The following is a 16,104-nucleotide window of genomic DNA, read 5'->3' as shown; positions in this document are numbered from 1 at the left end:
GTTTTATATTGAAAATTCCCTAGTAAGTATGAAGCCATAGAATTCTTGTGGCAAATTTTATGCATCAGCTGGAAATCTTTCCTTGTATATAGCAATACTTAATGTGCACAGGCCTGCTAGGTGTTGGAATACTAATATTTGTTAGTATTTATTTAAATAGCAGTGATGGAAACATGGAAACATTACTTTTGATTATACCACATCTTCACAACTGGCTTGCCATAATACTCAGATATTTTCAAACCAGACAAAGTGTCATGAAATGTCTCCAGTTATATTTTCATTTTTAATTTATTTGTAGTGAAACATTTTAAAATACTGTGTTGTGTCTGACAGATATTAATACTTAAAATAAGTTCAAATATAGTATATACTGAAATACTGAATATTTTTATTTTTAATAAATATTGATTTCTTCAAGTTCTGTAATTTTTCTGTGGAAATATTAAGGCCTTGCAGACACACACACAGTCTTGCAGTCCTTGCAGTCCTGCACATCTGTATATTTTGTCAATTTACGTCTTCATACTGGAAAATCAATCAAACAAAAATTAAATCATATAGTTGTGATCATATAATTGATCATTATGAAACTACTTGTATAAGTACTGTTAAATAAATAGTTAATAGTCCTTATATTCCCTTGTAATTTGCAAGGACAGATGGAGTGCAACATCTGCTTTAGTATGAAATCAAGATAGTGTTCTTAATATATACAGAAATTAGACATGTTGTACAGTAGGGTTTACTTGTACAGAGACATGAAATGAAAGTGATAGAAAATGAAGGCTGAAATAGAATTGCTGCAGGACAAAACCTTTATCTTTGAATTAGTGTAATCATTGTACAGATGACATATATCAGAAGCATTTTCATCAACTTAAAAATTGTGATTTATATTAAGTTTTTCTCTTATTTTCTGTAACTTATTCGAGAAATCATTTGTTGCACAATGTACAGTTCTGTACTCAGAATTGTCTCTTGTTATCAAAGCAGTTAATTTCTTGGACAATTGGGCCCAGAATACATTACTCCAATTTATTTCTATATGAGTGTTGTAAGTTTCTCTAAAATATAGTTATGTTTTCTACTCTTGATCTATTTGATATTATTAGTATTTACAAAAAAAGAAAAACGAACCAAAATTCAAAAAAGACCAGTCTGGACTGATTCTGTTGATTTTCTTTTTGTATTATTTAGTAAGTTGCTGTAGCCAGGTGTTGCAATACTAGGCTTTTATAAGCTGTAGAATAAATTTGGCTGTAGATTAACTGTAAGTTCCTGAATTAAAATTACAGGTAAAGCCTTTGTTTATGAAGTGTTATACAGCAAATCGCCCTTTAAAAATGATGATTGGTCAGTATTAGTACATGTTTAAGAAGACACTCAAAATCTTTGAGGCGAGGAGTCATTGTTAGTGATTACGAATGTTTCTCCAATAACAGCTGAATTTGTATGTGTGAAAGGGTGATTCCAATGTAAATATTGCTGTTATAAAGCAGATGAACTGCAATTGTGTTACTGCTATCAATAGGACAAGTGTTTTTCTAGTAAAATATCTGGGATGAGAAATGTACCTCTTATCTACTGGTTAATGTCTGTATTTCTCTTTGGGGAACTAATTTAAACACTTCATGAGAGATTGACATTTTCAGTACCTTAAACATCTTTAAAAGCTGCTTTGTTCACTGCAAACCATATTTAGTATGACCTCATAATAATGTAGCACACCTCAAGTGTCATGCCTGTCTTTACTATGCACTTTGGAGCTGTGTTCATCTATACTAGACAACTGCACTTCAAGGAAAGGTTTTTTTTTTTCCTTGATAGGCAATTAGCAGTAATTAGGAAGATTCACTTCAGTAAGGTGTCAACACGAGATTGTTTAAAAAAAGTTGAATGTCAGTGGCTTTAAAAGAGGGTTCTTTCCCTGACACATAGGTATGGCATGTGAAACATGAAATGTTAATTTAACTTTTCTGCTTATTATTCATGCACAATATTATTTTGTCATTCAGATACTACACTGACAGAGTGCAAAGGGTGTTAAAATAGTGCTGCTGGAATAAAAAGAGGATTAATCTACCATTGGCCAATTAGCCAAAGGGTACTTAATGGTCTCTAAAGGCTACTGAAGTCTAACAACTAGCTAAAGCACTGGCAAAAAGTCCTCTATATTACCTTCATTTATTTGACATTTTGTGGAATAGTTAGCTCCTGATAACTGCATTTGCCTGAAAAAAAAATGCAACTTAATGATTCAGTAGATTTTACTAAAATTTTAGAAGGACAAATGACAAATAAATTCTACATTTTAGAAGTTTGTCTTGCTTTTGAGGGGTCTTTGTTACAATTTAGGAGTGAGATATTAAGTCACCAGAGACTTCTTTTTGATATTTTGTCTTCATGTCTAGAATACTAAGTAATCTACCATTTACAGCACTTGGATGAAAAGAACTTTCATCGAGGATTTGAAGTTATTTGCCTTTTCTCTATATGATCACTTTAAGTATTCACCACAGCTTTTTAGTCTGGTTTATATCTTTTCAGATATCTACATACTATCTTTATTAATTTTAGATTTTTTTTTCTATGACCCATCAGGCAGAGGAAGGTTTTGATTCAAGAGAATGCAAAAGGGTCAAGGTTAGTGGGATTGACACAATAAATTTGTCTTGGATATTGTAAATAGGTTTATCATTATGTAATAATAGTATTTGAGAGAGAGAGTAAAATCATAAATACCTAGCTCTCCATCTGCAAGCATACTTTGAAAAATGCAACAAGTACTGCTGATTTTGTATATTTTTCATGATCAAGCTGAAACTGTGAGAAAATAGTGTTCTATGTGAAACACTTACAGAAGCAGTGTTAAATTCTATAATAGAAGTTTGTATAGGAGCTATGCATATAGCAAATGTATTCCATTACCTACCTTAGCAAGGTATCTTAAAGAAATATAAGAGTGTTAACTTCAGTCTTCTTACATACATAGAAGTGTTTTCATCTGCCAGGATTTTAGGGTGGGAAGCTTCACAGAAAATGGGATTTTTACACATCAGAGTATATTAGCTTTAGTTTACAAAATGAATAGTAAAATAAAACTTTATCACTGTTTAAAAAGTGTTTAAAAAGTCACAAATGCCTGATTGTCATCCTGTTATATAATTTTTACATAATGTATTTTGTAAATATAAATGTGTGGGGTTATGTGACTTGAGTAGCAGTACAGTGTCAGCTGTTTCCAACGGAAATGTTACATTCATACATGCCAGTTGAAGAATAGCGACTGCTGTAAAATGAGCTCAAAGCCCCTTATGGAGTGATTGTGATGCCAAGGAGCAATAGGCCATTCCAGAAACTTCCTGTGTTAACCCGTTGGGCCTTCCACACAGCTGTCTTTCTGAGCAGAGGGTTTATGGTGAAAAGCCTTGCTGAGTCACTGCAAGTTTTATACTGACTACATAGAAACTGAGGTTTCATCACTTACTCCTTTGTGAACAGCAGAACAGAGTGTCATGGGTATAGCAGGAGCAAGGAGATTATGATAGATGGATGTTAAAATATTGAACCTATAAACATCTGTTAAGCCAAAAACACTCTGGAGGAGGTGCAGCAGACAAAGGCCGCTACATCATGGAGGAACAGCAGTAGGCTGCCTTTACCAACATCTGGTCTAGCTGATGTTTAAGATTCTTCTACCTTTTATCCTGGTGACCTCTTCCCCTGGAGTAAATTCTTTTTACTCTGTCATTCAGGATTTGTGTGCATGGTAGCACACACACAAAGCTTTTGTTATGTCTAAGAAAGAAAAAATAATTAAAAACTTGACCTAAAATATAGGAAGTGGTGAAGAACACGAGGGTAATGAACTTGTTTCTTAAGTAAATACAAGGAATATCTTGTGGGCATAAATATCCTGATAGGGCAATGGGGCTGGTTTTTTACATCCCACATGGATTTACATAGGATTTTCTCATAACTGTTCAACAGATTAAAAATAGAAGAGTAGTGCAGTAGAATTAACAGTCCCGTAGTACATTTACAGTATGTACAGAACCTCTGCCAAATATCTGATTGTAATTGTGTGCTTCTCTGCTTTTGTAAATTTGGGCTCTGGTACACGATATGCTACTTTCACTTCATCCCTGTACTTCTTATTCTGCTTCTGAATTTATGTAGATTCTTATTTTTAAATCTTTTTTTCTACCTCCTCCTTAAGTAGTTTCTGTAACCATCACCTTTAGTACCTGTCCCATGAAGACCTTTTTGAATGTATTTGCTTTAATTTTTGAGAATGTAGTCAGTGCAATTCGTGATGTTTCAGAACTGATGCATGTTGTCAGCAGCAGTAGCTTAAGAAACTTCTGAGAGTCATGAGCTATCTTGGATAGATACGGGGGCATTTCTGATTTTGAAGAGAGATATTGATCTAGCTATGACTTTTTTTCTCTTTTTATGAATAATTTATTATAGAGACACTGAATCATGAAATTCTGCATGTAGAAATATTGGTTATACTGGACAAATTAACATAATCCTCATGTTTTTCTATACTATGTCCTTCTGTACTACTGCTGGTTTTTCTTTTTGAAATGATCCTCATTTTGTCTTTTACTCTGCAAATGTAGTAATTATGAGAAGAACATATCAGATTAAGGAATAGTCAATAAGAAAATACAGTATCTCTCTCTCTTGTTTAATAATGACAGCAGACACAGAAAGAAATGGAAAGATTAACTGCTTTACTAAGAACAGTACTTACCACAGATACATATGTAAAATGCCCATTGACTTTAAAAAGTGCACTTGATGAATATGAAAGAAATACAGTTTTAACTTTAAATACCAGATGAATGTTGCTTGTACCCATGATCTTTTTTAAGGCTAATGCAAAATATACAAGCATTCTTTTCTCATTCATAATGGGAATAAATGTGACTATCTTTTATCTGTTTATTTATAGTATTATTGTCATGGGAGTGTATCTTTTTATAAATACATGTCTATGATTTTTCTTTTCCTAATGATATCAAGCTGTATAGAATCTATTTTGCAAGTTCAATAATAAACTGCTTGAAAATAGAATACTCTACTAAACTTTCACCTTTTTTGTGTTTTTGTTTGTTTGTTTGTTTGTTTTGCTTTTTGAGATGGGGGGTTTTGTGTGTTTTGTTGGGTTTTGGGGGGGTGTGTTTGTTTGGTTGGTTTGTTTGATTGATTTTTGGTTGGGTATTTCATTTGGCACCAGCATATAATCAGGCACACATTTAGTTATTTTGAGCTGTCATGTATCTTCTCTTGTTTCTGGTCAGGATTCTTCACAAAGTAAGGGGATTTTTGCATTTTGAGTATTTCAGTACAATTTTTTACAATTATTTCTATTGTATTACAGTCTTACTTGGAATAATAAGATAGCATATTAATAACCCTTTTAAGGAGCAGAGAGCTGTTAAACCATTGTTGGCTTTTGGCTGACTAGAGTTTTGTGAAAGTTAATCACTAGTGTGGAGATTATTTCCGTTCCTCTTTTTGCAGAACAACATTCAATATTATTTAAATAAAAGCAATTCTTTAAAACATTACTTCTGTAAGGAGTAATGTGAAATATATTGGTACAAAGATTGAATAAGTCTTGTTGGTTGTCAGTCAAGTACAACAAGACTGAGAGTTTGTTTGCGTGATATTTATTTGAACTAAATCCCTAACAAGGCTTGCCTGCTAATTGGACTTAGCATTTATGTTGCTAAGTGAGAAGCGTTTTGGCTGCGGTATAGGGTGGTAAGACCTACCCAGTGGAATAAACAACTAACATCTGTTATCCTGTCCTGCTCCAGCTTGTCTTTTACCACTTAAGTACTTCAGCCCTAGAGTCAAGGTTATGGAATGTGCGGTTCTCTGGCTATGGTGCATATATTGAAAGGGGTGAAATAACACATAGGTAAAGACCAGCCAACCAGGATATGTTTAGTGCAGCTGGTCCACTTTGCTTTAACCTCTACAAGCCCTACAAATATCAGAACAAAAGCCAAGAGAAGAGTGTATGCTTTATAGCAGTTGTCAACACAGCAATTCAACTGAGCTTACAATAGTCACCACTATAACAGATTTGACATTTAACTACCCTTAATTCACACTGATGTCTGAGATACTATGGTATTTCTTCATGTTCTGTGTAGAAATAATTGCTGAATTCCAGAGAGGCTCTAGGTAAATATGTTTCAATAGTAACTGCTGTTACAGTTTTGTATGGTAATTTTTGTTTGTTGTGGTTAAAACGGCAACATATTCAGTCAAAATGGAATTATTTTGCCTTAAAGTAATTCCTTGTTTTCATTTATAGTAGTTTTTTGTTTTTTACTCTTTTTGCCAGATTTGATCTTTGCCTGTATTAGAGAATTCAACCAACAGCTATGCAATATCATTACAGGTAATATATACTGTTTCATTCCTCTTGAATGTTGAACTGGAGAAGCATCTTATATGATCAAGCAGAAATATTTTTGGGATGATATTGTGATTCTTTATGCTCTTTTTAAAACAGGTGTTGACCTCCAACCTGGCCAAGTGGCAACAGGAGAAGGAAGATTTACAAGGAAAATTAAAGTTGAGAGAACATCTGTCTCAAACTGCTGGCAAGAGTGAAGCCACACCAGCTCCTTCAAAAAACAGTGATTTAGAGGTGAAACAGCTGCAGTGCAAACTAAAGGTGACAGAACAGATTATATAGTGCTGAGGATAATTCATATGAGCACTAGTTCATAACTGGGTCAAGCAGACGTACATATACTTCCATACGCCTATCATTTGCAAATCTTAGCCAATGATTAGCAGCTTAGGTGTTAGGTTGCCTTTGATGGTAAGTAGAAGTGTAGTCATAGACAGGACTAAAAGCTCTAAAACAATTTCCGCAGATCAAATAGGCCAGACAAGGAGTCTTGCTGGGTTTTCAGACAATGATTAAGTACATCTTGTTGGAAGGTGCTGTGGAATTAGTTTGATGAGAATTCAGTTGATTCCTTTCTTCCTTTAAGAAGGAGAAAAGCAATAGCTGTCTATAAAAGTGGAGAAAAGAATTGGAACTAACGAGGCAGCAATGTTGTGTGTGTGTGTCAGTATTGTCTTTATCTTCAGAGAGACTTTTTTTTAAATTTATATTTTTGTAGATTAGCTGATAGGAAAATACTGACTGGTTGAAGATTTCCCTTTTCAGTCTCTGCTGATTTTGTTGCATGTGAATGATGTAGAGACTGGACTGTGTTGTTCTGAAAGCTTTCTCAGCAGGTGGCCTTGCTCAAACACATTACTTTTCACTGGAGGAAATATATTTGCAACAGTATATCTTCAAGCTGTTTTTTTCCCATTTTTTTTTCTGTTAAATAGTAGAGGAAAGAGAAAAGGTCAAAATGGTACCAGCTTCGTACTGCTAGAAGAAACTCCACAGTAGCAAACAGTCTGCCAAAGGATCGGCTAGAAGAAAAGGCTGTGTTACATGGTCAACACAGCTGACTCTTAAATGATGGATTAGCTGTGCTAGCACATGATATGTGGGTAATGCTCAGACCTCTTAGCTGTTGATGGTAATCATGGTATTACAGATTGTGGCTATTGCACGCTGGATACATAACATCTAAATTCAGGGATTAGTAAAGGTAGGTCACATTGATAAAGAGACCAAGGCCAGCAGGGAGTAGCCATGAAAAGACACATAAATTGATCCACTTTAATTATGAGAAAGAGGTCTTAAAACCATACACACTGTCTTCTCAAGTATTGTTTTTAGGTTTAGGATTGACTAATCTGCTTCTGTTGCTGGTGAGTGGTAATTTCTGTTAATTAGGGTTGTACCTTTTAGATGAGTATCTTCATTATCCAGAAACCTAGCAGTCAATTGATCTATGCAAGTAAGAAAAATAAAAAATGGGGATTTATTTTTTAAGTAGCTAGAGAGTAACACCCGTGCTAGAAGCCTACTCTATTTGTCTGCCAAATGTGAACAGCAAAATAAATTGCTGAAAAATCAAAGGTTTTTTTGTTTCTGCAGTAGAGGAAATATTTAGCAAGCACATATACATCCAATATCGAAAATACTAGCATGACTTTTAATTCCTTTTTAAAGATATATTTAATTTTTTAATGAGAAAATAAATCATGTATGCAAAACTTTATTTAGGATGGAGATAGTCTGTGACCCCAAATGCTAAGTAGTGGAGTAAATTCACTGGTTTCTGAATTGGATGAGAGTTTTGAATATAAGGGCCTTAAAAACTACTTAAATCAAGTTTCTAAAATTCTTAACTTTATTTAAGTCTAGTTTGACTCCTGTAAGTCATTTTTTAGCAGAAGAATTTGGCAAAGGGTTTTCAATTATTGTTCCAGACTCTCTAGATGACTAAAAAATGAGACACATAGTTACTCTCATGAATATCTGAATGTCTAAGCAGAAGCTTTCCTTATAGGTCAAAATAGCCAAGTACCTGACCTCATTAGTTAATTTTTTTCCTTAACACTGTCTTTGCAGTGCTTGTTTACATTGTATGTAATGACTCTGCATATCTTTGCCAATAGGAAGAAATGTGTCAAGTGTGCATGGTGAGTTTGGAAGCAAAATACTGTAAGCATATGTCTTTGCCCCTGAACATGTGTAGAAGCCTACCTAAGTCCTCAAGTTCATGTGTGGTGTGTAAACCATATTATCTGGGTGCTATACTTTACACTAATAGAGCTCAAGCTCTACAAACAGGTCTCAGGAAACTCAGGAATATTCTGCTAGCATATATCATTTTACTAATTTTCTTGTTATACCTCACATTATAATAATAGCAAATAGACTAGACAAGTTATTAAGAACAATATTTTACCTCTAACTATGCACACAAGGTTACATACTCCTCTTGAGGTGCACAGAGTTATGTACAATACTCCCATTAATGTTAATAGGCATTACAGGTCTGCACCGAGCAGAGAAATTCTCCTGAAGTATCATTGTTTACAGTATGTCTGATCTGTTTGCTTATTATACATAGTGAATAAAAAGCTGTAGTACAGTGGCTAAATCGGTATACATATAGGCACATACATATTTTGTGCATATGCTTAACATGTATCTTTTGGCAACACCTTTTGGACTTCTGCAGTATCTCTATATTGTGTGTTTGAGCTGCCATTTCAGCAATGGCATTCAATGCATATGCTCAGATTACTAAAATGGCTACTTAGTTAAATTTCATTTTTTTTCTGTTGACTGATTCAGTTGTTCTGAATTCATAATAATAGTATCTTGGGTAGAGAATATGTGTAATTGCCTGGAGTAATAGAGGCTTTTTTTTTTTTTCTTAAAATGTAATGGCTAACAACTGTATAGTTGTGCCTGAAAATTAGTTGTGCCTGACATGTGCCTGAAAATTAGGATCATACCTGGTTGTTACTGGAATGTAAAATTCGTGTTAGTACAGACAAGGGGAAATGTCTTTGTCTTGTACTTTGAATTTCAGTTGACATAAAAACAACTCTTGTAAATTCTCTTGTATTTCCTAATACTCAAAATTAAAGGAATTATTGGACATTCTTGCTGTATATATGTAGACTCCTTGTGCTGTAGAATTGTACCATTCAAAGATGCAGTTCAAATGAAGATCCAGTTTTACTTCTCTTCCATTATTTTTTGTTCTGACCATGCTCTGCAAGAGAAAATGCAGTCCTGATTGATGCTTGCAAGCGTCCCAGGGAAGAGCTATTAACAATACATTATTAGAACAATGGAAAAGTACTGATTTTCATCATATTTTCCAAGGAATGTACTTCTGCCTAAATGTTTCTAGAAAGTAAGAGTGTTTCTTTCATACCAGTTCCTTTCTAAGAACTTTCCAAATATAGATTGAAATTTACTCAGATTTTATTTTTAAAATTTTGCTATTGACTGTGATCACATATAGTTTTTTTATATATATATTTTTAATAATTTTCAATGTAGAATTTGAATACTGAGATCACTAAGTAATCGACCACCATTAAGTCACTGAGAAAACAAGTCGAGGAAAAGGGAGAATGGATTCGGGAACTACAAGCGCAGTGTGGTCCCTCTTCTATCCATTGTGTCTGGTGCCACCCAGTGGCAGCTGTTAAATTGCTACGACGTCAACTGCTCTTCGATTCTTAGGAGAACCATGGGGGAGGGGGGGGTGGTTTTTTTGGGGGGGGGGGGGGGTGTTTGGTATTTGGGTTTTTGTTTGTTTGTTTGTTGGGTTTTGGTTGGGGTTTTTTTTTCAGTCTTGCCTAGTCTTACAGGGTTTTTTTGCGGAACTGGGGTAGTTTTTGCTTAAATTTCAGATTTTTCTGAACTGATGAGTGATTAGCCAGCTACCGTATATGTATGGCAGTAAGAATACCTTAAGTCAGTATTCAGACTCAGGAGTAGACCACTTTATCCTTGATGTAAGTCGAAATGAATTCCTCAGGACTGTTAAACACAGTCTTTCAAATTCAGTAATTCTTTGCCTAGGGGCTAAGAGACATGTCAAGGTTCAGATGCTTAAATAAGATTAAATAGCTAGTCTTATATTCGTGAAAAAGTTCAAAAGGACAGTTGTGTTTGTTTCTATTTGAATTGATTCAGGTCTGCTATTTATTTTGAAATTCAAAAATTGTCAGGTATGCAACTGGTATTTTTTTATTCTACCTGCTGTAACTGATATAATACTGTTCTTCAATTATATTACTATACCAATTATAAAAAAAACTATTAGTGTATCTAAATTTCTTGTGCCCAACAGTTTAATTTCTCTAACCCTTCTGATTTTTATCCGAAGAAAGAATGCAGCTTACTTATCTGAAATAGTTCATTTGAAAAATAGAGAGCCCTAAAAATGCTTAAATTGTGGATTGTTTATTTTCTGTTTCAAAGTGAATTTTTCCACCAAAAGATTTTAAATTTTAAATAGTTGTTGGATAACATACTTTCTTTATAAAATAGATACTGTTTTTTCTTAAGCTGTAAGATATAATAACCAAAATATCAGTAAAAGTATAAAGGTGAAATAGATCAAAGAAAATTTTAGATGCACTGTGTTCCTGGGGCCTTTTTAAATATGATATTGACATTGTATTAACTGTGTTGTATTCCTGAGCATACTACCATTGCTTTCATTGGAAAAAAAACCCAGGTATCTGGACCTATTTAAGTATTGCTTATGTTTATATTTAAAATAATAATTTATGTTGTATAGTAGAAGTATTGTATAAAGCATAATTTTTTCATTGAACAAAGATTACTTTTTAGTACATGAGAGTTTTGAGAATTTTACAAGATGTTTCTGACAAAAGCTGATGTTATTTTTAGGTTTTGCATTTTATCTCACTTGACACACAAGGATATAGTTTTTTCAACTATTTCCCTGTATTATTTCCCTATATTATTTAGTTGGATGAAAGGAGGCTTCCCCGTTTCACTTTCTTTTGAAAATAATTTTGCAAAAAATAGTGTTTAAATGATTTTTTGAGACTTCAAAGGAATTTAATTAATTGAATTTTGTGGGCTCAGCAGGTTTCTTTTCCCTTTTATTGATAATAGTTAAAGAATTACTGTGATTTCAGTTCAGACAAGTAATAATCAAATCACAAATATATTGCATATTTAGAAAAGGATCTGTTTAATAAGAGACTGGGTTTAGTACTTGGGAACCAGGTAAATTGCAAAAACTGCATCAGCTTTCATTTTTGAAAGTATTGTAAAGCTACAAGCATGATAGATTGTCTACTGCCTTTATACCTTTTAGTTGGATATTAACCAAATTTTCTAGCAGTGATATGCAGTCCAATTTCTTCCTCTGCAGAATTTCTCAGTTGGACAGGGACCTTACTATGAAAAGACACTTGATAGAAAACATAAGATCTCACCTAAAATCAAATCAAGAAAATGAGAAAATCTCATATTAAATATTGGAAAGTCCAGAGAGAAACGTACTTCTTTCTTGCTATTCTGTTTTCAGAATAACAGAACCTGGTGGATTTACAGAAGTTATTTCAAGACACTCTACATATTAAATCAATATATTGCTTAAAACAAAGAACATACAGTTAATTGAAGGGTGCAATTCCCTCCACTATAATTTGTATGAAATCAGTATATGGTGATAGCTTGAATGGATTCAGCGTAATTTAATTTATCTTTGTTATAAGTGTAATTTAATATTAAAGTATTCAGAACACACAGTTTTGAGGATATGCTGTAAGTAGTGGGATTTAGTTTTATGCACTGGAAGTTCATAAAATATAGTAGACCAGAAGTAAGGGTGATTTTACATAGCATATGCTAATGAAGTCCATGCATCTCTCCTGGCTACAGTAGTTAAATGCTTTAATATGTTAATCTATTTTCTACTGCAGTGTTATGAATGATTCACAGTTCTTAGCTTAAAGTAATTCTAACTGTGTAGGTAGTGCTTGACTTCTACAGCAAATTATTTTCTCCTGCAAAATTTTAGGATGATTTCACTGAAGGTAAGAAAACTTGTATATGGTTTAGCATATTTCTGCTATCCAACTGATACATTGCACTTTGGTCTTCAATGCCAGAAAAAAATCGTGATGTTTGGTTGTCTGTCAGGTTATACAGTTTATGACCCCAAAATAGAAATAAACCATCTGCCAGTTTGCTTTTGTTTGCGTAGAATGCAAACTTGCTGAATGTCACAAGCACTATTCCTGCTTGTGGTTATACAGCATTTTCAGCTCCAAAGAGAGCTACTGTACCACCCTCCATACTAAAGATAAGGTGTTATTAAGAAATCAACAGCCAGAAAGCAAGAACATAAGTAAGCAAGAGACCTAAGGTGTGATATGAGAAAAATATCTGAGTTTAGTTTGGATAAAAGATTTAGCATGGAATGATGTGCTTTAGTGTTGTACTTTAAGTATTTTGTGCACTTCATTTCCAGGGAATCATATTCCATACAATATTTTGATTATTCCATGTGGAAAATTGCGTTGATAAATTTTACATTATCCTCAGCAGAATATTAAAGTAATTCTCAATATTATCAATATTGAGAATTTCTTTAATATCTGTTTCTCAATAACTGAGTTACAGATCGATATCTGTTACTCAATATTGTCAGGAAAAATTTGTGATTAACACTGTAGGAAAGCTGGAAGATTTTTAGGAACATTGATATTTTTCATTTCCCCCCCAATTAGTGTTTGCATTTGATAATCATTATCTAAGAATTTTTACAACTATTAACATATAGATAGTTATTTTCCCAGCTGAGTTTGAATTTATGTTTTTATCTCTGACAAAAGAAATTAGTGGAAGTTGTAGTTTACTCTCTTTTGCAATTACTGTAAGTCTAAAGTATATATGTACAAAGAGCTCTGCAAATGAAGGTCTTTTCTTTATGTTTAATGCAAGTCTAAACTTTATGTAACAAGATTGTGTGTGAACTGATCTCTACTAGATCAACAGTAGAGATTTCTTAAAGTCTGCAGTTTCAGAAAAAGATACCTCAGTAAAATATTTATATAGTTTAATATTTTTATGTGTTATAGACAGGCTTTGTTCTAATTTTGAAGTTTTATTTCTTGATAATCAGTGCCCTTGGCCTTTCATTATTTCAGGTCAAGGCACTGGCTGAAGACGAAAAAGCTTCCATTGACTCAAGGAAACAAAGATTTAATGTAGCTACAAAAGAGAAGTCTCAGTATGAGCAGATGTATCACAAAAATAAAGATGATTTGGAGAAAAAGGTATAATTAGAGTTTTGATGGCTCCACTGTGGAACTTTTTCATACCTTACCTTCAAATGAAAAGTTGCAAGATCATCAGCTTAAACTTTCAGTACAGAAAGGGAGAAAATAGCAAAATAATAATAATCATCTGTTTCTCTGATGTAATTCAGTCACACTTCTGAAATTTAGATACTGAAACACGGGAATAATGACTGAAAATGAAATTACTTTTTGCCATGAAGTTACATACCATATGTTGGAAGTGAAATTTTCTGTGATGTCAGCTATGGTGTGGGAGGTTGGTTTGTTCGTTCTTTTGTTTGTAATCTACCATACCTCCCTATCAGCTTTTATCATAGTACTGCTGTGTCTCTGTGGATGTGTTTCAGGATCTCAAGCTTGCTAAACCAGAGAGCAAAACTTAGACTGAATGTGCTATGACTAAACTTGAGACTGCTGCATCTCAACAACTACATGGCTTGGCTAAACAGAGTACACAGGCTTTGGAAACTCTGCAGAAGGAGCTGCTATTCACCAGTGACAAGGTAGAAGAGTTCAAGATATTTGTGAAGGTTTGAATGTTGCTTTTCTTTTGATAGTTCACCTGAATAAAGGTATTTTTGATTGAAAACAAAATGTAAATGATTAAGAGAGGCTTTAACACATTTGCTGATCCAGAACAAGGTTCATAGTTGCTGAGGTGTTCTGGCATCAGGTCTGAATAGTAGAAAGGGTCACTGCCTCTCTCCCAGACTTTTAAAGACTTCCATAACTGTTATTAGTCATCTTTTTATATATGGCTGCCATATACTTGGTCCCAAAAGAAGGTACTTAGTTGTGTATCAGGTTACTTCGCAGCAAATAAATTCCCAACACATTTAATATAATAATTCATATTTATTGATTTCTGTGAATTACCTCATCTTCCATACGCACATTCTTCTTGTTTTAGAAATACTATATAAGGAAGCCTCTATGTTGCAAAATTGAAAGCAGTTTTAAGAGTAGTATGTAGAATATTGTTTCGTTATATTCCTTCGATGGAAGTGGTCATGGCACCAATCTGACAGAGTTCAGGAAAGGTTCAGGACAATGCTCTTGGCACATGGTGTGACACCTGGGGGTGGTGCTAAGCAGGGCCAAGAGTTGGACTTTGATGTTCCCTGCAGGTCTCTTCCAACAGAGAATATTTTGTGATTTTGTTAATATAGCGTATAACTACCATATACCAACTTTCAAAGAAGGCTGTTGCTTATTTGTTAATGAAACAGCCATTTTTCTACTGCTCTTGGATTTCTGCAGAAGTGAGCTGCTTTCAGATATGTTTGAGCAAGGCTGAAGCATCCAAAGTAAAGAATAATGGTATTTTGATGCACAGGAAAAGTCAGCATATATATTTATCCCTTCCATAATAACCTTCAACTCTGGAATGAAATTTGGTGTCTTAAATACTTGTGCATAACATCTTCTTTCTGTCTTCATCAGAGGAAAAGTCTCTCAGCAGTATTCAAACCTTTAGTGTTTGCCTGAAATCATCCCATGGTCAGTTCAGTAGCTAAGTTCATATGAATTTCCTTAGGAAAAAACACTGAATGATGTTGAATATTCTTTAGAATCCTAAATTCAAGTAATTCATAAGCTAACTTACCTAAGGTGAAAATAGTAATTGGTTTTCATGAAAAAGTGTCTGTTACTTAGAAACAAGACTTTTTTAAAGTTTATTATTAAAGCAATTAATATTTTCTGTTTGCCTTTTGATGTAACTGTTGAAAAAGAGGTATAAAGCTGATCATTATGCCCATTCGTTCAGAAATATGCTACCTCTTCTTGAACAGAGTGCAAATTTTCATGAGAGAAAACGTGCTTTCTTTTTATACTGAATGCTTACTCTAAGAGGAAGATACAGGTGTTCTTTCCACAGCTGCATACTTATTTTTGGCTAAATATGGAAAAGCCTGCATTAAGCTAATGTATTATCTATTAATTTTATTCCAGTACTCCTATATCACTGATGACAGAGAGAAGCAATTCAGTCTCCATTCAGACTGCTATGAGTTTTGAAATATCTTCACTGAATAAAGTGATAGTAGCAGTTATAGAAATAAGGAGATAAACAAATCATACTATCAATATTGTACTTACTTTCATAATTAAAAGTTTTTCAAAAATTAGAAAATGAGAAAGTAAACGATCTTCTGTTCTCAAAAGTAAATGTAGTGAGCAGAATCACCTATAAGCAACTATTATAACTTCACTCATTGTTGAATGAGATGACAGCTTCATTGTTAATTACCGTGAATATTTATTAGCACTTGCATGGTTGCGCTAGATGTGAAGAAAATTAATATGAAATAATAATAACAACAACAACCACCACCA

At 33.6% G+C, this 16,104-nt stretch overlaps 1 protein-coding gene across 1 annotated transcript in view; it reads left to right on the top strand.

The window, feature by feature from the left end:
* The window catches only part of CNTLN (centlein), a 168,571-nt gene that overhangs the window by 128,052 nt on the left and 24,415 nt on the right, over nt 1-16,104 (top strand). The window contains 5 exon segments of the mRNA XM_066338871.1: nt 6,545-6,709; nt 9,974-10,071; nt 11,832-11,958; nt 13,615-13,743; nt 14,115-14,297. Of these exon segments, the coding sequence (XP_066194968.1) occupies nt 6,545-6,709; nt 9,974-10,071; nt 11,832-11,958; nt 13,615-13,743; nt 14,115-14,297 (702 nt within the window).

This window comes from Sylvia atricapilla, chromosome Z (genome assembly GCF_009819655.1).
Source record: "Sylvia atricapilla isolate bSylAtr1 chromosome Z, bSylAtr1.pri, whole genome shotgun sequence".
Classification (NCBI taxonomy): Eukaryota; Metazoa; Chordata; class Aves; order Passeriformes; family Sylviidae; genus Sylvia; species Sylvia atricapilla.
This window is presented reverse-complemented; position numbering and strand designations above follow the sequence as displayed.